The sequence below is a fragment of the Aphelocoma coerulescens genome, unplaced genomic scaffold (genome assembly GCF_041296385.1).
Source record: "Aphelocoma coerulescens isolate FSJ_1873_10779 unplaced genomic scaffold, UR_Acoe_1.0 HiC_scaffold_94, whole genome shotgun sequence".
Lineage (NCBI taxonomy): Eukaryota > Metazoa > Chordata > Aves > Passeriformes > Corvidae > Aphelocoma > Aphelocoma coerulescens.
Window position 1 is genome coordinate 140,583 of NW_027184076.1, and position 26,550 is coordinate 167,132.

At 48.2% G+C, this 26,550-nt stretch overlaps 1 protein-coding gene across 3 annotated transcripts in view; it reads right to left on the reverse strand.

The window, feature by feature from the left end:
* Positions 1-25,763, reverse strand: part of LOC138102609 (uncharacterized) — a 60,473-nt gene extending 34,710 nt beyond the window's left edge. The window contains exons 1-6 of one of the 3 annotated variants that reach the window (XM_069000332.1): positions 25,395-25,763; positions 24,368-24,555; positions 22,739-22,859; positions 20,952-21,660; positions 20,544-20,657; positions 19,170-20,165 (exon numbers count right to left, since the gene is read on the reverse strand). In XM_069000332.1, the coding sequence (XP_068856433.1) occupies positions 21,590-21,660; positions 22,739-22,859; positions 24,368-24,555; positions 25,395-25,623 (609 nt within the window). In that variant the 5' untranslated portion in view covers positions 25,624-25,763 and the 3' untranslated portion in view covers positions 19,170-20,165; positions 20,544-20,657; positions 20,952-21,589. Of the gene's footprint in view, positions 1-19,169; positions 20,166-20,543; positions 21,661-22,738; positions 22,860-24,367; positions 24,556-25,394 lie in introns of those variants that run through there. The other 2 variants (XM_069000331.1, XM_069000333.1) reach the window with 2 other exon arrangements.
* Between the last annotated feature and the right edge of the window lie 787 nt (positions 25,764-26,550).

Sequence of the window (26,550 nt, forward strand, 5' to 3'; positions counted from 1 at the left end):
AACGGGCAATGGCATTTGCAGGCAAAAGCAGAGGAGGAGTTGTGCAGCCAAGACATCCTGTGCAGATGTAGGTGTTGAGCTGTGACTCGAGAGCATTGGGGTTCCTGCCACTTGGATTTGTATCCCTAAGTGCAATCTCTTTGGCTCGGGGAGAGTCTTGCTCAGCTGAGAAAGCAGAAAGCTCAGCGAGGGTGCTCTGAAAGGTCTCGTCTGAGGCAGAGCTGTCAGCGAGCGTGAGGTGAGAGCGGCCCGGCCTTGCCCAGGCCGGAGCCCCAGCAGAGCCCACGCAGAGCCCAGAGCAGCCTGAGGCTGGGCAGAGGCAGGCTGGCAGGAGGCCCTTGGAGCTGCAAGAGGCAGCAGCCTGGCACTGGGTGCCTCTTCCTGGGAGCGGGCACATCGTCCCATCTCAGAGCCAAAGCGGCAGCTGGCTGCTCCCGAGGGAAGCGTAGCCGTGCTGGGCACAGCGCAGACTGGTGCCATTGGCCGTCTGGAGGCGGCCCAGGAGGAGAGAAAGGCAAAAGACAGCCGAGGGCTGGTGCCCCGGCTGAGGATTGCTACTCTTCTGCCGGCTGCCCTGGAAGTCCTGGGAAAGGTTAGCAGTGTGTGCAGCAGCCTGGGCACAGCGGGAGGGAGCCGGGCTGCTCCGCAGGCTCGAGCACGGGGCAGCGTCCTTCAGGCACGGCACTTCTGAGCAGAGGGGTGAGAAGGTGACAAAGACAAGATGCACACCATTTTGATCCAGGGGATGTCCTGAAGGTGCACTGCCTACCTGCCACTCCCTCTGACCACCATGCTCCATCGCCTTGTCCTGCTCAGCAGCTTTTTGGGAATCCAGGGGTCGCTATGTTTCATTTGCTGCTGCATCTAATAAAATAAATTTGCTTTGCAACCCCAGTTGTGTCTTATGTTTTTTTGTGCATGGGTCTTCTCCTGAACCTGCTGCAAAAACCAGTAGAGACCATCAAGACACCCCTACTCTCATGTGAATAAATTCTGAGAAGTGATCTAAATATGTCAAAGGATTTGGGGGAAAGTTTAGCCTGTAAGTTTCAGCAAAGTAATGAGTATGTCTGTCCCGTTCCACTGAGGGAAACTGTGAGGAGTTCTTTTAGAATTAGATGGTCAAGAATAAAATTAAGCCAAATGAGGCAAACCTTGTAACTGAGACCTGTTTATTAGTAATAAAAAGAACAACACAAAAAAGGAATCACCCAAACGAAAGGAGACTGGAAAAGACAGAAAAGAAGGAAGGAAAATGGAAAAGGAATGGGCGGGGAAGAGAGAGAGAGAGGGGAGACAGAGAGCAAAAGAGGGCGTTACCACCAGCAGATCAGGGAGTGCCGTCGACGTCCACGCGACTGGGGGGTTGATGGGCTGCCTGCTAACGAGCCTGCGCAGCTCTCGGAGAGGCACAGCTTCACAGGCGCCGCTCCCGTGGTGATGGGAGTAGACTCACACGCAGTGAGTGCGAAATCAAACAGGAGGTCCAGGACCCTGCACAGGTTCGCGGCAAAGATTGCAGTGATGGCTGGATCAGAGCAGCAGGGTTGAACGTGGGTAGCTCAGGCAGGGACGTGGGGGCGAAGCAGCAAGGCGGCGGTCAGGGACACAGGGAGGCAGGACAGGCGCGAAGGCAAATGAGCCAATGAGGGCATGTTATAAATGACTTATTGAGAGGTGGCTTTTGCCGTATGTTGTATGAATTATGGGTTATATTATGAGTTATATTATGAGTTGTGATGCTGAATATTATGATATTTTCCCAGGGAAAATATCAAGGTGATAGGATATGTTGAAATGTTTTGTGTTGCTGGGGTGGTCTTGTTGTGGAGGTTGGTTTTGCAGGGCTGTATATCTGTATGTTGTAATAGCAGTTCTGGGGTTTGCAAAGGGCTGCGCTGTTGCCAGCCAGACTTTGAAGGCACCACCATAAAAGGACTAGGACTCCAACCAGTGAGGACCCTGAAGGCCACAGCAACAGAAAAGCGCAGGCTCCCAAATGACTGACCAGGGGGCGAGACTATGCAAAGCCATGAATAAATATGCATCAGGCTGATACAGCCAGAAGGGTATTGTCAGAAACAGGTGGACAATATTGCCAATTTTAATTGGTTTTATGAACAGTGACTGAGAATGGGAACCGAGAGTAGCTCAGGAACCCAAAACAACAAGGCAGATGAAGCAGCACGCGCGACGCTGGCTGCTCCCCCGACAAGCATGTCAGCAAAGGAGGACCCGGTGCCAGGCACCGGAACAGTTTATACAGTCTTTTGACCTGCTCAACATTGGTCAGTTGCGTTTGATCCGCGCTGTCCTTGGCTCGTTTAGGGCTGCATTCCTGGCCAATCATTTTCCTGACAAGCAATTTCTGCTCTTATAGTCCAATCCATATCCTCTCTGGTGGGGTTAGCGATGATGTAATGTCCGTCTCGGAACTTTCCAGATACTCCAGCCCACTGACCGGTCCCATGCGCCATCCAATGCTGACCCTACTAATTAATTACCTCCTTAACCTTTTTAATTAGCAGAGATCAAACCACTTATAATAGGTTTAAAAGGCAGGACCACCATTTTGTGGGTGAGCCTCTGGCACCCAGCCACACTTCCAGCACTGTCCCCTTTAGCTTTGCCATTTTTATTGAGTTCTCAATAAATTTTAATAACTCATTTCCATATCGGATTTGGGTCGTTTATAACAATTTGGGGACTTGTCTGGGATACACATACCAGTTCTGCAGGTCCCAGGGCTGCACTCATTGGGAAGGCCAGCCCCGCTGATTTCGGTGGTCCACCTGGCACCTCCAGTAGATCCTTAGACCCAAGCTGGATTACCAGGAACGAGGAGAACTAGCAAAGCAAAAGTAAAAATTCCCCTGTTTATTTGGTTTTTTGCGGCAGTTATTTATAATTTCTTTGCATGAAGACCCTGCCCACACAGGCGGAGGGGACTTGGCCAGGGGTGGAGTTGGGTGGGAGAACCCTGAAGAGCTCCGGGGGGATCGAGGATGAAACTGCCTGCAGAGTGACAGACTGGATAACAGCGTGGTGAGGCAGAGAGAGAAAGGTAGCAGGGAGCTGCTGGAGTGGGACGTGAAGAGACTGGCAAGTGGCAGAGACGCAAAGTGAGAGGGGTAGCAGAGGAACTGCTAAGTGGCAGAGATGTGAGGTGAAAGAAAAGCGGCGGGAGACATGAGAAATAGGATAGCTGGTGACGCAGAAAGAGACGGTAGCAGGATTCTGCTGGGGCAAGATGCAACCATGAAAGAGGCAAGGCGAGACGCAGAGGGACGGACAGGGTGGCGGTGAGGATGCGAAGAGAGGGTAGCAGAAAACTTCTAGATGGTGGGAAGCAAAAGAAAGGTAGCAGAAAGCCCCAAGAAGGCCCTGAAGGGGGGCTTAGCTGTTGGGAGGGAAGGCAATTGTAGTGGAGAAGGATCCTGAAAACGAGGAGGTGGAAACCAGAAGTGTATAGCAAAGGGGGAAGGATTTGGTTGTTGCGTACGGGGGCAGAGAAGGAAGAGGGAATGGAGGATAACTCCAAGATTGTAACGTGGGACAGAGGAAGAGCAGAGAAAAGCCTAAGAAGGAAAGTAAAAAGGTACCTATGGATATACCCCTAGAAGCCCTGGAAACAGCAATTACCCCAGGTGCACCGGTGTGGGAGACAGAGGAGTAGAAACTCCTGCAGTTAGAGGAGGCTTTGATTTGCAACCCTGGAAGAGACTAGGTCTGGCTTAATTGACAGAGATTTACAGATCTTAGGCAAAAGCATTACAAGCCTGTGTTCCTATAGTTATAAGTAAAAATGTACACTGGGTGTTCTGGTGGAGGGTTTTAAATATAATAGTGTGATTTCATATAGTTTGAGTTTAGAATGTAGATGGTATAATAGAGACATCTGTGTGTATGTGACATGAGAAGTTATTGGTCAAGACAGAGCTGCATTGCAGGGAGAAGTGCCACAGGTGATAGGTCATAAATCCAAAGCAAAGTGTCGTTTTAAGTGCCTATTGGATTAGAATGTTAGAAATTACGACGTAACTCTAAATCTTGTGACTATTCGCCATTATTCGGAGGTACTGTAAAATCTCACGCCTCGACTGATGCATTTTGTTACTTTAAACAATAGATCCAATTAGTCACATGGTCCCATCCCTGAAAGTTATTTCCTCCGACGAGTGAAACGTGAGAAATTCTACACACCGGTACCTCTGGGAACCCCAGGAGCCCCAATTACCCCAGATGTACCCATACCTTTGAAAGCTCCTGCGCCCCTGATTACCCCAGGTGCCCTGGTACCTCTAGAAACTCCAGCACCCCCGATTGACCCGGGTGCACTGGTACCTCTAGAAACACCAGTGCCTCCGGAGAGGAGGATACCCTCAGATGGACCTAGCCAGAATACTAGGAGTAAAGCAATATCCAGGGGCAAGGAGAATTCTAGAGATGGGAGTCACAGGCTCCAAGTGTGTCCCCTCAGAGAAGTACTGATGGAAGGAATGCAAGGAGGGGTAGGGTTTGTAAACATCTGTCGCAACTCCTCTGAAGTGAGAGCCTTCAAAAAGGAGTTGAAAGGATTACTGGATGTGCCTCTTGCTTTGTCTGAACAGGTGGATCACTTTTAAGGACCAAGCACTTATTCTTGGGACGAGATGCAGTCCATCCTAGGCATGTTGTTCACTCAAGAGGAAAAGCAAGTTATAAGGATGACAGGTATGAGAATTTGGGATAAGGAACACTGGAACGGACAACAAAATGGGGGGGAGAAAATGCCCATTCCCCCTGGGATCACAACACCAAAGAGGGAAGGCCAAACATGGAGGACTATAGGGCTTTGATAATTAGAGGAATAAAGGAGGCTGCTCCATGAAACCAGAACGTTAATAAAGCTGTTGATGAACAGCAAGGGAAAGAGGAAACCCCCACAGAATGGTTAGAAAGACTCAGGAGAAACATGAGGCAATATTCTGGCATAGACGCAGAGACAGAGGCTAGCCAGGTATTATTAAAAATCAACTTTGTCATGCATGCCTGGCCAGATATCCGGAGAAGGATGCATAAGCTTGAGGATTGGCAGGAACAAGAATTAAATAAACTATTGAGGAAGGCCCAGAAAGTCTATGTTGGAAGGGAGGAGGAAAAAATCAAGACAAAAGCTAAAGTTATGGTGGCAACTGAGAGAGAAGGGAATTGACCTACGAGAAGTGGAACTCTGACAGGATAGGGGGTGGCAACAACAGATGCTCGCTGGAAGAGATGGTCTGAAGATCCCTCATCTGCCTCACGATCATCGCCAAGGACAGAGACTGAACACAGGAGTCCTGGCCTGGCTGAGGTGGGGTGTCTGCCAAGTGTTGCCTGTGGGTGTGCCCACTGGGAACTGGTACGCATTCCTGAGGAAAATTAGTGCAGGTCACAATGGACTGCGCCGTTCTTGCTGCCCAGGCGGGAAGGACCGCGCTGAAGCGAAAAGGAATGACCTGTCCTGTACACCTGTCCTGTACGCCTGTCCTGTACCTGTTTCCCAAAGCAACGGGCCCCATAACAACGGCTGCAGATTTCCCCACCTCTTGGCCAGTTGCCCCTCGCTTCTGAAAAGGACTATAAAGGGACTTTCTGAAATGACTGAGCCCCAGATCTCCCCACAGAAAGAAGACGAATCTATTGGTGGAAGACCACTTTATCTCATCCATTGGTAGCTATTGGCCCCCCTTTTTCTTCCTCTCTACTTTTTTTTTCTTTATCTCTCTTTCTCTCTCTTGTTTTTCTTTATCTCTCTCCTCTATTGCATTACTGTGTTGTGGGCACTTAATAAAGGTGCACTGTTTTGATTAAAACTGAAATCCCTTGTGTCCTTTTACACTCTGAGATCGATAAATGAACCATCACGAGCCCCGCTTGCATTAGCGGATCGTGACACTCGGGAATGGTAACAAGCTGGATGAAGTGAGAACAACCACTAAAACCAAGGTCCCATATGTTTTTATTGTAAAGGGAAGGGACATCTAAGGAGGAATTGTTCTCAAAGGAGTAAAGATCTGGAGGTTTTTGAAGAAGTACAAAAAGGGAAAACAAAAAGATCAGGAGTGTCAGGGACTCTATCTCTTGGGAACAAAATAGCATCGTGAGCCCCTGAGAAGCTTAAAATTAGGTCCTCAGGGAGAAGAATTTGAGTTTTTGGTGGACACAGGAACTGAGAGAACATGTGTCTGTAAGATCCCAAAAGGATGTGAGAAGAGCCAGGAATCTTTACAAGTAGTGGGGGTGAAAGGGGAAGGATTTCAAGCGTCTATTGTTAAACAAGTAATCTTTAAGGGAAATCACAAAACAGGAAAGGGGGACATATTACTAGTACCAGGGGCAGGATGTAATCTTCTTGGGAGGGATTTGCAAATACAATTAGGAACTGGGGTACTGCCCAAAGAAGGGGAAATAGTAGTTAAATTGTTCAAACTAAAAGAGGATGGTGAAAAACAGACAAATCCAATTGTATGGGCAGGACCAGAGAATCAGAGTGAATTTGACATGATGTCCATTACGATTAAAATAACTGATAAAAGCCGCCCAATCCAAGTTCCTATTCCTCGGAATAGTACCCTATTTCCTCGGAAGGGTGTAAGGGATTACAACCCATTATTAATTCTCTGGTCAAAACCAGAACCCTCGAGCCATGTATGTTCCCACATAATAACACTCCCATTCTACCTGTTAAGAAATCAGATGGTACCTATAGATTGGTACAAGATTTAAGGGAAGTAAATAAGAGAACTCTTGACCGCTATCCTGTAGTCCCTAATCCATACACCCTTTTAGGTAAGATACCACCCTCGCATCAATGGTTCAGTGTAATAGATCTCAAAGACACCTTTTGGGCTTGTGCCTTAGTTGAGGAAAGTCGAGACATCTTTGCTTTCGAGTGGGAGGATCCTAATAGAGGAAGAAAACAACAGCTTAGGTGGACAAGACTACCCCAAGGGTGTAAAGAATCCCTGAATTTGTTTGGGCAGGCCTTGGAGGACACCCTACGATCCTTTGTCCTAAATCCCAACATTAAACTCATACAATATGTAGATGATTTGTTACTCTTCGGGACAGAAGAAAGAGAAGTTAAGAAGGCCACAATAGACCTCCTAAATTTTCTAGGAGCTCAGGGATTGAGAGTGTCAAAGAAAAAACTCCAATTTGTGGAAGAGGAACTCCAATATTTAGGTCACATAATTAGCAGAAGCAGCTGACGGTTACATCCAGAAAGAATTACAGGGATAGTTATTAAACCAAAACCAAAGAAAGAACTAAGGCAGATTTTTGGACTGTTAGGATATTGCTGGCTATGGATTGAAGGATACACCCAGGCTGTTAAATGGTTCTATGAGAAATTAACTGAAGAGGAAGTAATCTGGACTAAGGAGGATGAAGGCAGGTTTGAGAAATTAAAACAAAAATTGATAACTGCCCCAGCCCTCAGTCTCCCTGCTCTAAAAAAAGCCTTTTCTCTATTTGTGAACATAGACAATGGGGTGGCCCATGGGGTCCTAACTCAAGACTGGGGAGGATCTAAAAACCCGTTGCGTACCTATCCAAGCTGTTAGATCCCGTTCGTAGGGCGTGGCCCACATGCATTCAAGCTGTAGCCACCACTTCACTGTTAGTGGAGGAGAGCAGGAAATTAACCTTTGGGGGAAAGTTAAACGTACACACTCCTCATTCCGTGAGGACCATTTTAAATCAAAAGGCTGAAAAATGGCTCACAGCCTCTTGGATACTCAAGTACGAGGCCATCCTAACAGGCTGGAACGATCTGGAATGGATCACAAACAAATATTTGAACCCAGCTCAATTCTTATATGGGGAGCTGGTTGGAGCTTATGTCTGCCTAGACATAATTGATTATCAAACCAAAGTGAGGGAGGACTTAACTGACTAACCACTCCAAGGAGGGAAGATTCTGTATATAGATGGCTTCTCAAGATGCATATAAGGGTGTTGGAGTGAAAGCTCCTCTGGACTCAGGCCCAGAGGGAAGCCAAAGAACAGGGGTTGAATTAAAACCTTTGGACAAGCTGAGATACATGAAGCCACACCAAAGTGAAATAGAAATATAGATCTTTTTAACTTTTAGTAGAAATATATGCTAAGTGCCTTAAACATTAAAAAGCTGTAGCACAGACCTTAAACACAGTTCTTGCTGCAGCAGTGTTACCTATTCACAGAATTCTTTACTTTAGACAAAATATAGGTAGAATCATACTGTTCATGTTTTTTAGATAGAGTGTTCACATAAACAACAAGAACTGATAGAAACTATAGACGCAAATCTGTGTAATACCTATGTAACACCTGTGGAAGACTTAGGATTGCTAGAATTAGACCAGGATAGGTTAAGAAAAGGAAAAGTAGAATCGTGTGTTAATCATATTGGTCAGTTAACAAATATAATCCACAATTCTGTAAGAAAAAATATAGAGCATATAGAGCACATAGAGCATATAGAAGAAGAAGAAGTTGTTTTCTGCCTACTGTTTGCTGTTGCTGCTTGGCTTTATCATGAAGCCCCTTTGAACTCTGCCTTCAAGAAAGCTATGAGACTATGAAATAAAGAACTTAGCAGAACAGCAGCCTCCTCTGCTCTCTTACCCTGGTCCAAGAAGGAAGGGTACCCCGTCAAAAGCTCAACACAAGGGCGACAGAAATCAGGGGATGCCATCATAAATGGACAAAAGATGACAGTAGCTGAAAAAGGAGAATTGCCCCCAAATTGGTCAGCCCAGGCTTGTGAATTATGTCCTTTAGTCCGGGCTTTAAAGTTAATAGGCCGTGGAAGAGGAACAATCTACACTGACTCAAAATATGCCTCCAGCATGGTGCATCCCTTTGGAAAGACATGGGAAGAGAGAGGGTTACTAAACTCAGAAGGGAAGGGACTGATTCATGAAGGACTGATTTTGGAGGTCTTAGAAGCCCTGAGATCAGCAGAGGATATAGCTGTTGTTCATATTAAAGGTCACCAAAGGGGAATGGCTCCAGAGATTAGAGGAAATACTCTTGCTGACAGAGAAGAAAAGGATGCTGCAGAGAATGGGAAGGAGAAAGTAATGATAGTCCTAACTTCCAAAGATAAAGAGTCAGAAGCTCCAAGGTTTAGTAAGCAAGAAGAGGAGAGGTTGAAGGAAATAGGAGCAGAAATAGATGATGCAGGTAATTGGAAACTCCCAGATGAAAGGCAGCTGTTAAACAGACCCCTCACCAAAGAAATATTAGAAAGAACACATCAAAAGACCCATTGGGGCAGGCAGGCCCTTTGTGATGAAGTTTTGAAAAGTTATGGGTGTATAGGTGTTTTTGGAATTGCAAAACAAGTAACCAAAAGATGTGTGATTTGTCAGAAGATGAACAAAAAGGTAATGAGAAGAACAACTTTAGGTGCCTAGGACCTGGCCCTAAGACCCTTTCAAAATATACAAGTGGATTTTACTGAACTTCCCCAAATCCAGCGCTGGAGATATTTACTGGTAGTGGTGGACCATTTAACCGATTGGGTAGAGGCTATACCTGCTGTGAGAGCAACAGCCAACACCATCTCTAAAATGTTGTTGGAACAAATTATTCCCCGATATGGGATGGTTAACCGAATTGATTCAGACGGTGGAACACGCTTTGTCTCTAAAGTGTTACAACAATTAGTCCAAGCACTGGGGATAAAATGGGAGCTACATACACCGTGGCACCCGCAAAGTTCCGGACAGGTCAAGAGGATGAATCAAACTCTTAAAAGGGCATTGACCAAATTGATGATTGAGACTCAGATGTCTTGGATAAAATGCTTACCCCTTGCGTTACTAAGGGTTAGAACGCAACCACGATCTGACCCAGGGGTATCTCCCTACAAAATGATCTTTGGGTTACCTTTTTTAGCCGCAGCTCACAGAGCCGCAACTGGTGAGGAAGGGGAGGCAAACATCACAAAATATATTAAAACCATAGCCTGAAATTTGGAACATTGAAGAAAACGAGGGATGATTCCCCAAACTGCCCTTCTAGATTTAAAATACATCACCTCGAGCCTGGGGACTGGGTGTTAATTAAATCTTGGAATGAACCACCATTAATACCACAATGGGAAGGCCCCTTTTAGGTGCTGGTAACAACCGAGACAGCCGTCAGGACTGCTGAGCGAGGCTGGACCCATGTCAACAGAGTTAAAGGACCTGTCAACGAACCCTGCCAGTGGACTGTAACATCAGCAGCAGGACAGTTGAGGATGCCCCTAAAGCGGGTGGCAAGTAGACCGGTGGTTTGGGATACCTGAGGGACAAAAACTGTATAAACTCTGACATCGTCCCAGGGATGGTTTAATCCGTCCACAAACGGCGGGGGAAGGTTTGGGGTATAGCAATCACTGTCTTTGTATGTGTGTAAGATATAAAAAGAGGAAAGCCCCACCTGGTCCTTTTAAAATCTGTGGGGTTCTTGCTAGCTACGTACCCTGTTTGAAGTATCTGAACCCCAGAACTGTGATTGTAGTTTTATGTTGTGGATTCAAACTATTGCTGCCAGAGAATCAAGAATTAACCAAAATCGAATAGGAAGAGACCATCAAAGAGAATCAAACCCCGTATTTCCAAATGCCAGCAGGAACTCCGTATGATGTGGATGTGAGCCTACAAGGCCAGAGGGCAAGACCAGGTGGATATCTGTACTCTCCACGTAAGGAGCCAGCTATGGGTGGCAACCCCATAGGCTGTGGCTGTGGGATTAGGAGTCCTACTGGACCTCTGGTGCTTATTCCACTTCTTATTTGGAGATGCAAGCAGAAGGAACCCTCCCTGCTGGAAGGGTTATCAAAATCTATTTTATGGAAGTACCTGGGATTCTTATCTGGTAACCCATACTCACATGAAAAGGTGCTTGTTATTCATCTTAAACAGTGACTGCTGCGATAACTTATTTAGGCAAGCTTGGTGGAAAAAAACGATTAAGACCAAAGGTATGAACTAATGACACAGATAAAGAATCTAACATACAGCTCAAGCCAAATAATGGTTTCAAAGAATAAGAGGGGGGATTGCTATAAATGACTTCTTGAGAGTTGGTTTTCGCCGTATGTTGTATGAATTATGGGTCATCTTATGAGTTATATTATGAGTTGTGATGCTGAATATTATGATATTTTCCCAGGGAAAATATCAAGGTGATAGGATATGTTGAAATGTTTAGTGTTGCTGGGGTGGTCTTGTTGTGGAGGTTGGTTTTGCAGGGCTGTATATCTGTATGTTGTAATAGCAGTTCTGGGGTTTGCAAAGGGCTGCGCTGTTGCCAGCCAGACTTCGAAGGCACCACCATAAAAGGACTAGGACTCCAACCAGTGAGGACCCTGAAGGCCACAGCAACAGAAAAGCGCAGGCTCCCAAATGACTGACCAGGGGGCGAGACTATGCAAAGCCGTGAATAAATATGCATCAGGCTGATGCAATCACAAGGGTATAAAAGGCAGGACTACCATGTTGTGGGTGAGCCTCTGGCACCCAGCCACGCTCCCAGTGCTGTCCCCTTTTGCTCTGCCATTTTTATTGAGTTCTCAATAAATTTTAATAACTCATTTCCATATTGGATCTGGGTTCTTTGTAACAGGGCAGCAGAGCCAAAAGGCAGGCTGGGGCAGGTCCAGGGAGGGAGCGAGTGAGCCAGCGAACAAATAGCAGCGAGCAGCAGCGAGCCCTAAAGCTCATGATAGAGCCTATAGAAGTTAGAGTTATATAAAGTTAGAGTTTATATCCCCTGTCCCCTTCCAAAGTCTGCTCACTGACAGGGGAGCATTGTCCACTCCAAGTTTTCTCTGCCATCCATTGGTGGAGACCTTTCACCATCTGACTTGAGAAGCCTCTCTGGCGTGTACAGTGTCACCTACTGACTGCCTGTCCCATGTGAGGTGTTGACAGGCAGAGTCTCCCCAGAGACAAGGCTTCCCCCATCTCCTGGCTGCCTCCTGCAAGCGGCACACGTGCACTTCCTCCCTCAGCATGCCTCTGACAGCCAGGGTTGAGACAAAACAGAATTAGCTGAATCAAAGCTAAATCACAATATCTTAGTTCCATGGATACAAACTAGCAGGTGAAATTGCTGGGTGTGCATGTGTTAGAGAAGTGATTCCCCATGCACCCAGTGCCAAAATCAAGTAATGCTTCCTTTCTAATGCTGAGCTGGCAGCGGGGATGGAGCCCTGCTTGGTAACCTCTCATTTTGGCCATTTTTACTGAACAGTAAAGAAAAATCAAAATGAAACCATTTCCATTAAGTTGTTTTCTGACACTTTACCGTGCTGTAAATCTAGTCCCTCCGGATGGGAGAGAATTTACCGAAAGTCCTTGCAAGGAGTTTGAGAGATAAACCGAGATGTCTCCTTTAGTTTCAGTGCTTCCAGATAGTTGTTTATTAAGTCTTATCAGAGGAACAGAGCCACTAGGGTGACCCAGGTACAGCACAGAAAGAAGAAAAGTAGGAGTGAGTCCAATCATCAAGATTTACACAGCTTTTTAAAGATATTTTAACCAATAGTTACTAAAAAGGTACATGATTTTCACTTTCCTACCAATGATTCAGAAACACAACTAGGAACTGCAGAATTTTCTATCCAATCAATCCAAACTACTTTTACTGCAGAACATGGAGTAGTAGAAGAAGGAGAAGAAGGTTTAGAGAACAACAACAATCCTCCATTTTGATATTTTTTACTCTTTTCTATGTACTACAAAGAGAAGCCCAAAACCTCTAAATTTTTCACCCTGTGACAATCTTACATAGAAGTCTATCAGCTAATTCATACCACTGTATTTTCTAGCTGTTGTCTGACTGTTGGTAATTTTTTCCAAGGTTTGAAGCTAAAGCACTGTTCTTCAGGGGGGTAAGAACCCTTCAAAACAGGCAGAGAAATCCTCTCAGCAACCTGGGTTCGTACAGTTTTCCTCTAGCTGACCTGTTCTGGGGGCCAAAGCTCTGTGCCCCAGGTGGCCTGGGTGTGTGCAGAGAAATGCAGCCCCCACAAAGCCCTTGGTTTTCCCACAAGTCATCATCACTCCTTCCCAGGTGCGCCCAGCTCTGGCAGGAGAGAGAGAGCCCACGGCGCAGTGGGCACCGTGCCCTCCCAGCCGGGGCTCTCTGGCACAGAGCAGCAGCAGCGCCAGCACCTTTCAACCCGCTCCTGGCCTTGGCTTCAGCCGGGAGCCAGAAGCCTCTGGAAATCAGCACTGCCAGTTGCATTCCCAGCTTGGAGCAGCTCCTGCGGGTGGGCAAATCCTGCCCGTTCGACTGCTTCCAAAGAGGACGAAAGGCAGAGGCAGAGATGTACCTACAGAGGGGACCAGGGCGTGTCCAATAAAAGTGCAAATGTGTGGGGAGATTTGTTAGGAACTATTACAGCTGTCATGCAATTAGTGCCTTCTCTCCTGGATCTGTGCAATGCTTTGGGCCATTTTCTTGGTCTAGTTTCCTTTGCTTTGGTCCCATCTCAGTGTTCACTTGGGGTACAGACTGCAGGTGCTTGGGGCAATCTTTGAGTTACTCTTGGAGCCCTTGAACAACAGGGTTTGGCCCATGAGGGGAGTTTGTGCTGCTTTGTGACAGAGGAGAACTTCCCAGGCTATTGTGTGTTTGCTGCAGGGAAGCTTGGGTTGCTTAGCATCAATTCCCAGACCAACGCAGAGCAGCTGCTTTGTGATGTCAGGGCATGGTTGCCACGTTGTGGTGCTGTCATCAGAAGGTTGCCTTGGTGCATGGAAGGCCTCAGTGTCAGAGCAGCTCTTGGGCTTGCTCAGAGCAGGAGCATCCTCCTGGTTGAGGCCTTGTCAGGGGGCAGCTGCACTCTGACAGGAGCCTTGTTTTTTCTTGTGTTAGAGCACAGTCTGCAAACTTGCACAGCAGTGCTAAAATCATGGAGGCACTTGCTGCTGCAGTTTGCACTGTGTATGGCATTGGTTATTCCGGCTATTACCTGACTAACCTGACACGTGAGTAGAGGTTTTCCCTGGGTGTAACCCAACCTGGCTTGTGTAGGGCTTCCTGCTCTTTCTTAGTAACTGAGTTGATTTTGAAACAAAAAGACCATTAGGATGCCACTGCTTTGGTAAAGCTCCTGTCAACACATTCAGCTCAAAAGAGGGTGTCTGTAGCCAGGGAGGTGCGGGCAGCATTTGCAAGGGAACGTGCAGGGGTTCCCTTCCCTCCACGGGAGAGTCTCCGAGTCTGTCATTTCCTCAGGGGGCTGGGTGAAGCAGGACAACTTTGAAAAGGCAGCCTGGGAGGTGTTCTCAGAAGGCCTTCAAAGAACTCTGCAGTTGTGCCTGGAATTCAGGGAAAGCTTCTTTGTTTCTAAATTTTGTCATTAAAAGATTTGACTGTCTAACTCGACCCTTTAATGAGTGCTAAAATAGTGATTCTTTTTGCAATGAAGTGCAAACTCCCAAACAGTGAGTGTCTGCTCTTGAACCCCAGAGCTGCTCCTGGGCTGTTTCCCAGTAGAACTATGACATCTCAGGGGGGTTTGGGGGAAGGTTTCCTGGGCAACAGGTTTTCAGTAACTTAATGAGAATTAGTGCATGCAACTTATTTTTTAAAAATAAGAACCTGAAGGAGAGGATAAAAAAGGCAGCTTTAGCTGTTGGTCAGAAGAGAAATATTGGGTGTTAAAGAACAATTTGCATTTTCGTGATCAAGTTTGTATTCATTTACTGGCAAAAGAGGCCAAAGCCTAGGCACAACCAAGAATATTGTCCTGCTCTCTTGCTGGATGTGTGGAAGAACTGTGTCTGCTGGAGGGCTGTTGTGAAAAGAAAACACTCTCTGTTTGGGTGGACTTGTTCTGCGGGATTCACCAGCACAGGCAGTTTTTTCACAGCATCTGGTTCATTTTCCCTTCCCACTGCAGGTCACTTGATCCATGTATTCGTCGGTGCTGATCCTGAGGTGAGTGAAAGGAACCTTTGATGTTCCTGGTGTTTAAGAACTGTGGAGCAAGCTGTGAGCTTGGCCTGTGGCAGTAGAGTAAGGAGGCTGAGCTGGGTGGGCAGAAAGAAAATCCATGCTCATGTCTGCAGCAACAATAGCAAAGGCATCGCTGTGTAATAGCTGCTTTTGCATTTCAGAGCTGTCGCAGAACTAAAAGCCCAGCTTTGCAGAGAGAACGTTGCTTGCTGAGAGTAGCCAGGCTGCAATATCTAATTCAGAGCAATATGCAGTACTGTTGAATTAGCCCATTTTACTTTAGTGTGAGGCACTTGGAATCCCATTGCTATGCAAGGTTATGATTTCTCCTTAGTAGAGCTGGTTGTAGAGCTGGTTGTAGAGCTGAATAGAGATAAGGTTAGAAATGACAGGTAACTGCCTGTCCCTCACACTCCTGCCTGTTCACAGAGCCCAGAACCAACCTCAGGCTCTCCTCTGGCTCCCTCTGCTCCTGGAGAAGAGGCCAAATGGGTGAAAAATGTCCGGAAATCTCCAGCTGCCATCAGACGTGAACCTGAACGTCCTGAGCCGGTAAGTGCCAGTTGTGGTTGGGGCTGTGTTTAGAGGAAATCAGAGCTGCAAGTTTCTGAGCGGCCAGCACTTGCTGGTGGTGGCCGAGGATGCTGAGTGCTGGAGTCCTGGCAGGACCTAGCGATTCCCCCCAGCCAGTGAGAGCTGGAACACGGCCTTTGAGCTGTCATGTTCAGGCCCCAGCTTGCTGGGATTCCAAGAGGGGCAAACACGAATCATGAAGGCTCCCCTGTCGCCAGAGAAGGGAGTGCTCCAAAGACACCGCTCTCAGCCTTGCCAGACACGTGGGGGACACGGTGGCCTGGAGAGCCGTGTCCCACTGCACAGGCTGGCCAAGTAGCTGCTGGCACAAAAGCTGTTGATGTGAGCACACAAGGGCTTTGGGGTGGTTTGTCCACATGAGCTTCTTGGGTGGGCCGAGCTGGGAGTATTTCAGAGACACACTGGGGACGGGGAGGTGCTGCTTGAAGTCAGGGACTTTGGTGCCTTGGTTGCCAGGTTGTTCTTTGGCCTCTTCAGGCAGAGCAGTGAGGAGCAGAGCTGACAGGGGCTCTGAGTGCGCCTGTGTTTTTGCTTTTGATAAGCTGCAAAGAGATGGTTGTATGATAGAAACAAATTTGCTTCTCTTTTGTCTAGCAGGACAGGTGTAAAATCCTACCACATCCAGAGAGCGAGGCGTGGAAATGACTTGAAGGAGCAAGTCAAGTAAAGTAAATTCGGCGCTGGAAGAGTGAAGTTCTGTCACTCTAAATCAGCGTGATGCCTGGAGGGTTTTATACCAGGTTTGCACCTAAGCTGATGCTAAAGAAGTACATAAGGTCCAACATAGACCTAAGGTTTGCACAGCAGAGTTTAGGCTGACAGCTAAGGGAGCATACATTCAATGGTCTTTCCAACCCAAAAGGCTAATGAGAAATGTTGGTATTTCTGCTCTCCTTCATTGTTTACACTATAGAAACATATTTTCTGAGATTTTGCAATTGCAGCTACAAATCATGGCCAGGTTAAGTTATGTAAGTGGTTGTTGTGCCTTTAGAATTGTGCAGGTCAATATCAGTGTAGCTGCTTCTGGTCATACAAAAAGCTCTTTCAAGATACGTCTTAAAGAGAAATGGGTTTTCCCTTTGCATTCTTAAGTGCAAAGCCTTCTCCAGGAAGTACAGCAAACAGGTTATCTAGATTGCCTTTTCACAGTGACAGAACACTCCCCCTTTAATCTGCCTGGATTGCACAATTCTCATCTGTATTAAGGAATTTCATTTAGTCTCTGCTGTAAGTAAGTGATTTCTGTGCAAGAGGGTTGATCAAGGATAAACCCAAATTAACAAGAGTGGTATTTGTTAGGGCTCATCATACACTTTGAACAAGCCATACCATCAAGCCCAAAGCTAATATGGCTCCTTGTTAAATATTTCTGATGGATTGCACATCCTTGTGTGAAGAGGGAATTGGGATTTAAAGCCAGTATTTATGCATATATAAGCATTGTGCATGAACATTGCATGTTCAGAATGAAAACCAAATATCACCTGTACAGGGTAAACACTGCAATAACACAAACACGCTTCTCCCATCAGGTTCACAGGCAGCTTAACCAATTCTGTGCTTGCACATAGCCTGTTCTGGTATCTGGTGTCACTCTGAACCGGGGAAAGTCACACATAGATACTGTAGGACCATGAAAATCTCTCCAAATACAAACCAGTCTCCAGGTGACACAAGTGACTACAGCAACCTCCAATAACGTAGCAGGGAACCCAGATTTGTTGTGTTCTCTTTGTCATTATGGGTTTATAATTCACAGACTCCGAGAAGGGCTTGAGTTGGAAGGGACCTTAAAGACACTCTAGATCCAGCCCCTCTGCCATGGGCAGGGACACATTCCACTAGCCCAGGTGGCTCAGACCACATCCAAGCTTTGGCAAATACCCAAGGACACCTTTTCTGTTTTTCAAGGTCAGATTTCCATGCTCCTATTCACAGATGGCTCCAGTCTCATGCAGAGGATTGCTGGGTTGGTCACTCTCATCTCCACAACCCAGCAATGGTCCTATTTTGGATGGCTCTCACTGCTCCCAAGGCCCCAGGGACCAGCTACTGCCTTTGTTCCTTCCGCTTTCCTTTCCAGGATCAGTGATTTACCGCTACTTCCTCCACGTCTGAGACAACTGGAAGAGATAAGGCACTGCGGATGCAGCTTCTGACAGAGAGCTGATAACACTCAGCTGAGTATTTTATTCTCCTGCCACTACGCTGTCAGGCTGCCTACACAGAGTTCCTCCTGCTTGGAAAGGGGCTGGTGTGAGCAGCAGGAATTGATGCTGGCTGGAACACTTCAAAGAACTGGACAAAAGCAGCCTTCTCTGGAAGGCCACCAGCTGCCCTTTGCCAGCAGCACAAGGTGTGAAGGCCCCTTTGAAGGCCATCCCTGCACAAGGACAGCCTGGCCTTCCAGTACCTCCGCCAGTACCCAGAACACCTTTCAGGCTTTGGGGCTGGCCCTGTCCCTTGCTCTGGAGAAGCAGGTTGCTGTTAGAGCTCACATATCCACAGTTTCTGGCTGGATTACCACGTTTTACCACAGAAAGCCCTTCCGACAACAGTACACAGAGGCTCATCTGCAATACAAGGGCATTTTTTTCCAACTTCTCCCTTGGACCAGTGTGCAGCAAGCACACCTGGGCCTCATTCAACTCTCTGTGTGGGCCAGGTGTCAGCTTCTGTTGGGAATTTAAAGCTTTTACCCTACTTTCCACAGCAAATCATGAAGCAAACTCAGCTGCACCAAAGCCCAAATTTCACTTTAAAAATTACAATTTTCATTTTCCTCTATTCAAGCCATGAAGAAAACAAACTTTACTTGAGTGAGCTGGAGGCACAGCGTCCTCCCAGATCATTCACGAGCAGAACAATACTCCAGGGGAAGACTGGCAAAGCCAGAGTTTCCTGATACTTAGGAAGCTTTGCAAAACCTTCCCACCTGTGGTGGTACTGCACCCTGCTGAATTCCTGGAGCCCTCACTCACCTCAGGTAGAGTTTGGACAGGAAGGGGCAGGAGGAGGGAAGACTTTGCAAACACTGTCACGAGGCCAGGGCTGTTTTCATTTATGGTGACACGTTGCAGTACATAATCTTTTATTTAATGGGAGGGAGGGAGGGAGGTGCTGAAGGGCAAAAATTCTCAGTAACAAGGACATCTTCCACTTAAACAGCAAGGTAAATGAAGGGGAAAGTGCAATCCTATCTTTCCTGGAAGGGATTTTATACACATTATTGTTGCTGAATACATGCCTAGACAGTGGTGATTTAGGGCATCTAATCAAGCTCCCACAGTATCATCACATCTGTTTTGCCACATTTTCTTTCTTGTTTTCATTGGGCACGATTTCTCCTCCCCGGGTGGCTCCTGGCTGCAGTTCTACGCTCAGGGGAGCCCCGATTTCTCAGCAGGCCTCTGCAGCGAGTCTGTAGCCAACGTGTGGCTCTGCTGGCAGCCCAAATGTGCCGTTCCCTTGCCCAGCCTGGCTGCAGCTGGGGGGATCTGCTGGGCACGGCTGGGGATTTTCATGGCCAAAATCCTCCAGCGTCCTCACGTCTACATCTGCCCCTTGCTTTGGAGAGCACAAATCACAGGACACTCATCTCAGTTGACAAATGTCATTTATTACAAATTGCTACACCCGCGCTGACAATATATAACTATACAGATCTAACTTTAAGTTCAAAAAAGTAATTTATTAGACTTCTACAACAATGCAATGTAAAACTATACAAATACCCACTTCCGTTAACAAAAATTAATTTATTGCCAACCTCTACAACAACTCACTATACACAAAGATCAACTGAAGGTTAACAACTTAATTTATTGCATACTACTACAACCGTACAGCCCATATATCAGTACAAAAATATCACTATCCTTCTCTAAATAGCCCTATGCCAAGAACTCAATAAACAGCATTCTACAACTGTACAACTTTACACATATTTAAATAGAAATAAAGACATTTATAACCACCACAAGATACAGATATAGATGAAATATTAGATATTACATACTATATCTAGAAATACATACATACAACAAACCTATCTCTAGGCAACCATACAAATCTCCATATCCATACAACGAATCAATACCAATATATAGCTGTACATCTCAACACATATGTAAAGATAGTTATACATAGAAATAGATCAATATACATATAAAAATATAAAAATAGACATATATACCTAACCAAATACCACTATACCTATTTAAGTAGCCATATGCCTAGAACTACATCAATAGAAATAGATACCTAGAAAACAGTATACATAGGAAACAGAACACAGACATAACAACATACACATATACTTAGATAGATAGATACACATATATATAATTACAAACATATATATATACAGCATACATCCATAAATATAACAACATACATATAGAAATATACCTATACAAATAGCAACCTACATATAAATATCCATGTAATTATCACTATCTTATGAGCAAGTCCATACATCTTTAAACAGAAATACAAGCAGAGGGATTCCAGCCGCCCCATTTTCAAAGCCTCTCCCTCGGTCTCTTCCTCCTGTGCAGCGCAGCTCTCCTGGACAGGGACAGCAGATGGGACACCTGGGAAGCAAAGGGAACACTGAGTCAGGATCGGGACGTTTCCCTTGGCAGCAGCTGCACTTCCATCAGGGAAGAGAAATCTCAGAGCCTCCCCAGGAGGCTTAGAAAGAAAAACCAGGCCCAGCGGGCCAGGCTGTGGCGAGCGCAGCCCCGGCGGGACCGTCCCGCAGCCCCCGGCAGCGCGGCACAGCCGGCACCGCTCCCGGGCCCTGCCGGCACAGCTGCCTTGCCCAAGGACAGCCCCTGTGCCGCCCGGGGCAGCCGCGCTGAGCGGCCCCAGCACGGGCAGGGCCCGCTCCTGCCCAGCCGGCCAGTGCCCGCGGCCAAAGCCCACGCCAGCCTCACGCCCACCCTGCCTCAGCGGCCCTGGGGCCTCACCCAGGCTCTCGGGTGGCAGCAGCAGGTTCATATTCGCTGCTCTTGCTGGCGGCCTTCAGCTTCTCCCTGCTGGTTCTCATCAGTCTCTGGATGTTCTCAAGGACTTCAGGGCAGCTGTGGCAAAAGTGGAGACTCTGGACTTGGTTCCATGGCTTGGCAGAGCCACAGTCCCAGATCCCTCTGTGCTCCCTGCTGGCCCCCTCCATCCCCTCAGCCCTGCCATGCCCTCGGCAAACGCACAGCCGCCTTCAGTTTCTTCAGACCCCCACAGTCCTCTCATGCCCCTCAGTCCCTTCAGATCCATCCTGTCCCCTTAGACCTGCCACCCCCCTCAGCCTGTGCCACTTCCCTGTTACCTCAGTGCCACTTCGCCCTCTGCTCCCTCAAACCCCCCAGTCCCACCAGCACCTCAAGGTCACCGTCCTTTCAGTGTCGCTGCCTCCTCAGCGCCCTCAGCCCCCTCTGGCTCACCGCCCTCCAGCAGCTCCTCAGGGCACAGTGCCTGCGGCCGCCGGCAGCTCCCACCGCTCCAGGGACACCGGGGCTGCAGCTGCTGCTGCGCCCGGCCCGGCCGCCAGCTCGGAGCCAGCACAGGAAGAGGGGACAGAGGGGGCACAGGGGGAAAACAAGAGATTAAAAAGGTGGCTGAGGGCAGAAAGAGCTTAGAATGCAGCCTAGGCCTATATAAACATCAATCTATGTATCTAAACATCCAAATACTTCTAACTATATAACTGCGTACATTTATAAATATAACTTAGATATATATATAAATTTTTCTCTACACATATATAAATATAACTCTGCAAATCTATAACTGTAACTGCATATGTATAATTACATCACATCTATAACTATATATATAAATTTAACTACACAGATCTATAAATATATGCACCTATAAACACAACTCTATAAATCTATAAATACTATATGTAACTAATAAGTATAGTGTAAATACTATAACTAACTATATGGATATATAAATATAACTATAGACATCTATAAATCTATCTATAAACAGAGGGATTCCACCTGCCCGATGGTCACAGGCTCTCCCACGGTCCCTTCCTCCCACGCAAGGCAGCCCTCCTGGAGAGGTAGATCAGATGGATATCTGGGAAGCAAAAGGAACACTGAGTCAATATTGGCCTTCAGGCATCTCTCCTTTTGGAAGTAATTGCCTTTCTATCAAAGACTGTAGAAGGTGACCTGAAAGGCAGACTCTCCCTTGGGAATTTGAAGCCTGCTCTTTAAAGAACAGGGAGCATTCCAAGTTTTCAAAACCTCTGAAGGTTTGAAGTCTCCCGATAAAGTCTCAGCACCCACGAGAGCTTGAAGCACAGACAGTCCCAGCTCCCACACAGAAGCCCAGCCTTGTTCCTCCTCTGTGCTGACACAGACACCTCAGTCCTCACTGAAATGGCTGAAGCTGAAGGGTGCTGTGAGCTGAGTTACGAACCAGCTCCATTACCTGGGACCTACAAACTGCCCTCTGCAGTGAGCAACAGCGGCTTCAACTCGACCATCAGCTCTGGCAGGAAGAACTGGGAGGGAAAGATCTCCCCATGAGGCCTGCAGGCTGCACCAGCCTTGCTCAAGAACGCAGATCCAAGGTGCTCTCTCTCTCCTATTAGTTCTTGCTAATTTGGGGTAAGTTAAGTTTTTCCTTTCCAAATCATAAATCCTTGTGTTTTATCATTTGCTTGGCCTCAGAGCTTCTGCTGCTTGTATTTTTAATGTGTCTCACTAGGCCTACCAGCAGATTGGTCATACATTGATTTAATGTTCTGAGACAAAAAGCTCAGACTTCTACATTGACTTTTTGCTGGGGTTTTGCTCTCTTGCTTCAGGAGTCACTCAGTGTTGCCTCCAGAGCACTGTCACCCTGCAGCAAACTCATCCACAGACTTCAGCTCCAAACTGGGACACCTGGGTTGGTGACACAACTCCCACAGGGTCAGGGTTATTCATGGCTCTCTGGCCACAGCACAGCACTCGGTGTCAGTGCCTCTGGAGAAGCGTGGAGGGCAGGGCTCGGGGAGGCTGTGCCAGGGCAGGATTTGACCTAAAGGCACCAGGAAGCACCAACCCTGCAGACAAGAGCTCAACTCTTCTCATCTCCCTTCCTGCCAGAGGCAGGCTCAGAGCAGCTGCCTCAGAGCTCTCTAAAGCAGTGTGGGCTCTCTCCTTACCAGGCTCCTTGGGCTCCAGGGACCTCTTTCTGCAGCTCATGGCGCCAGGCAAAGCTCCCTCTGCTGCAGCCCTGTTCCCGGCCTCCCCTCCTGAAGACTCAGGGGCAACACTACGATTGTCCTGAAAACCAGAAAGAAAGAAACCCAAATATCACTCACTGTTTTCTGCAGGGACACAATAGATCAGAGCCTGCCACATTTTCTTCTCTTGAAGAAGAAAATGCTTTTGAAAACTGCTGTGTCTGAGTTTACAGAAGACGAAAGGTCATCACACTTGGCAATGAGATACTGGGGATCCCAAAAAATCCCACTCACCACCTTGACTCTGCCCTTTCTGGCTAATAAATCTGCAGCAGGCAGTGGGTGTGCATATTAAACAAAACAGAGAAATTCTTTGGCAAAGTTGTATAATAATATGCAAAAAGGCCTGTGCCAACACAGGAACTGAAAAGTCCAGGCACATCTGGGAAGAGGCAAGAGTTAACAGGAAGGGGATTCCTAATCCAAAGAGGGAATCTGTCAAACACAAGGACTCATGGTCCCTGACTGAATTGCTCTTCCACACAGAAGAAGCCCCTGGGCTTAAAGGAGTCCTTAACCCGTTCATGTCCAGCATCACCATTGTCCTGCTCACCAATCACACAAGTCATGGGGCCTCAAAACCAACACTTCTGCCCCCTTAAAGCTCCACTGCTCACACACTTCCATCCCTTGTTCCTAACAAAGAAGTCTGGGCCCCAAAGGCCTTCAACAGTGGAGAAGACTGACTTCTCAAACACAGTCCAAAAGCTGCCAAAGCCGACAAAGTTGAATGTGGGGCTCACACTGAACACATGAAGTGGGCACTAAGGAAGGAGTTCTGCCAGCTCCTGGCACAGGGATGTGCTCCTCCCTCCACAGCCCTGAGCAGAACAGCAGAACACTCTCATCCAGGCTGCAGCTTTGCAGGGTCTGGATGGGAACACACATCTCTTCCCACAGAGATGCCCAAGAGGAAGGTGCCTGAGCTCTGGAAAACGGAGAGCAAGGCTGGCAAGTTTGCCCAGCTGAGGATTTGCCAGATAGAAACAGGAATGGAGGCACCAGGCTACTGAGAGGAGCAGAAAGCTGCAGCTCCAGCCCATCCCCAAGCACGGCTCTGGCAGCGCCTGCACGCTCGGCACGGCTCACACAGCAGCAGCAGCAGCTGCAGCCCAGCCCTTGCTTTGCCTTGGCCTTCCCACCCAAAACAGGCAGAGCCCACGTCTGCTGCTCTAACGGAGGCACCTCTCGCATGCCCCTCCCTGCATGGGACACTTTGCCTTCAGTGGCAATTCTCCCCACACTCTTCTCTTCTTTCCCATCACACAGAGCCTCTTAGAACCTACAGAGCATCACCACAAAGGCCCCTGCACCAGGGATTCTCCCCAGCAAAAGGAGCACCCAAACCTGGCCACCACCGGCTCAAACCTCTCATCCTCCCTAAGGGGGGAGACTTTTCATTCCCTCTTCTTTTGGAAATCTTGCTTGACCAAGCAAATCCTTCCTCGTCCATTCAAAGCTTAATCCAAGAAGCCTTTGCTTCTCAGCCATGCAACAACATCCACAGCTCTCAGCCCAGCCCCTTTCACTCCCACCCAATGGAGTTACCTGAGCAAAGGGAGACCTTTCAGGCAGGGATGGTGACAGCATCTCCTCCAGTGTCTCAAGAACAAGGTCTAGATCCAGGGGTGGCAATTCCTCTTCCCCAGGACTATTCCAAGCCCAGCTGGAGGCCGTCCATGCTGCACAAGCAGCACTGCCAGCTGGAGCACTGGGGGCTGAACTGCCTGGCGTGGCTGCAGGAATCCAAACACATTGGTCAGGCTCCAGAATGTGGCTTTGGGACACAGAGCTCTATTGCTGCCTTGCAGCAAACATCACAGGAAGCACACAGAAACTCAATTCCAGAGATGTACTCTGACTTCCCAGGGGATTGGAAGACTGATTTCTTCCTCTCAAACAGTGTTTCCTCTAATTGATGGGTATGTATATTAAAGGATGGATTGTAAAACTGATCTACACACAAAGACTTTGTAATCTCAGCCTTTTCTATCTCCCCAGCAGCTTTTGGATGTGGCTGCTTCTGAGTTTCTCATCCCAACAGACCACAGAAAGTGGATTCACCCAGGAAGAGCTCAGATCTGCAGACACACATGCTAAAATTCAAATCTGATTGTATTGTAAAAAGCAACCTTGTGGGTGAGGCTGTATTCTGCAGCTGCAGCAGTTCTGGGGACACACAGAGCTCACTGAAATTTAATAGCCTTCTTTGCAGGAGAGACAATCTGCAAACTCTGCAATATCCTGTCAGCATCCTAGTTGGGCTTCATTCCAAGAGAGATGGGGGTGCACCTGACACTGACCGGTTGTGGACCAATGTTTTCTGCCTCTCCCTTTCATCCCTACAGAGAGGCTGTCTGGAAAATGGCCAGAACACCCTCCAAATCTGGAGGAAGGACAGGAAAAGCAGACAGAGACTGGTTTTGTTTTCATGGTCCTGCTTCCCCATACACTTGACACTTTCTACCTGATTCTCTCTTGAGATCTTCCCACGACAGAGCACTGTGCAAAAAGACTTCAAATGGTCACTTTCCAGGACCTGTTTGAATAGCAAGTGTACAAACTGTCTCCCTACCTGATGGGCTGTAGGCTGGGGTGTGCTGCTCTGAAGATGTGCAGCTGCGCTTCTGCGGAAGGGCCACGGAAGTTCTCGGATGGTCTACAGGCACCAGTGGAACCATGAGCTCAGGGTGGCGTTTAAGGTCCATGCGAACCAGTGGAATGACGAGCTCACGCTTGAGTGGAAATTTGCATGTGCCTGGTTCCTCAGATGAGACCCCAGGAAGTCCAGAGGTGGTAAACATTCTCTTGGGAGCTGGTGGGGAAGCGTCAGACTCCTGAGCACCTGGACTTGTCCTGGGAGGTCCGGGAGGCAGCTCTAAACCCTCAGGTGAGACAGCACCGAGGTGCTGGGATGAGGGAGCTGTGTAGGAGGCAGGGAAGAGGAAAGGAGGCACAGGGAAGACTAGGTCAGTATTGGTTCTCAGGTATGTTTCCCTTGGCAGCAACTGTACTTCTATCAGGGAAGAGAAAAGTTCCCATCCTCCCAAGCAGGATTACAAAGAAGAAAAAAAAAAAAAACATGCTTCCGGGCTATTCAACAACCAATTCCTTGTCTACTTAGCTCTCCCCTACTCATTCAACCGTCTGGGAAAACCGTCCCGCTGCAAATCCTTGGCAGGAGGCAGCTGCCAGAAACCCAACTGCCGGGTCTTTTCCCTCTGCTCCAAAGGGACAGGAGGCTCCCTCCAGCTGGGCGGGACCACAGCCGGGCCCTCGGCTTACACACCCGCACGGAGAGCTCCCCAAGCAACCCCAGGGGCGGGCAAGGAGCAGAGCCAGCCACGGCTCAGGGCTGGGCCGGCTGCAGGCCCAGCGGGCCGGGCTGTGGCGAGCGCAGCCCCGGCGGGACCGTCCCGCAGCCCCCGGCAGCGCGGCACAGCCGGCACCGCTCCCGGGCCCTGCCGGCGCAGCTGCCTTGCCCAAGGACAGCCCCTGTGCCGCCCGGGGCAGCCGCGCTGAGCGGCCCCAGCACGGGCAGGGCCCGCGGCCAAAGCCCCCGCCAGCCTCACGCCCGCAGCTCCCACCCCGTCTCACCGGCGCCGGGGGGGTGCCCGGCGGGGAAGTGCAGCAGCGGCCGCTCCGTGTTGAGCTGCTGGAAGCGGCTGGGCTGGCGGCTGCGCACCTCCAGCCCGGCTGCCAGCCGCTGCCTGTTGGCCCTGGTCAGGCGC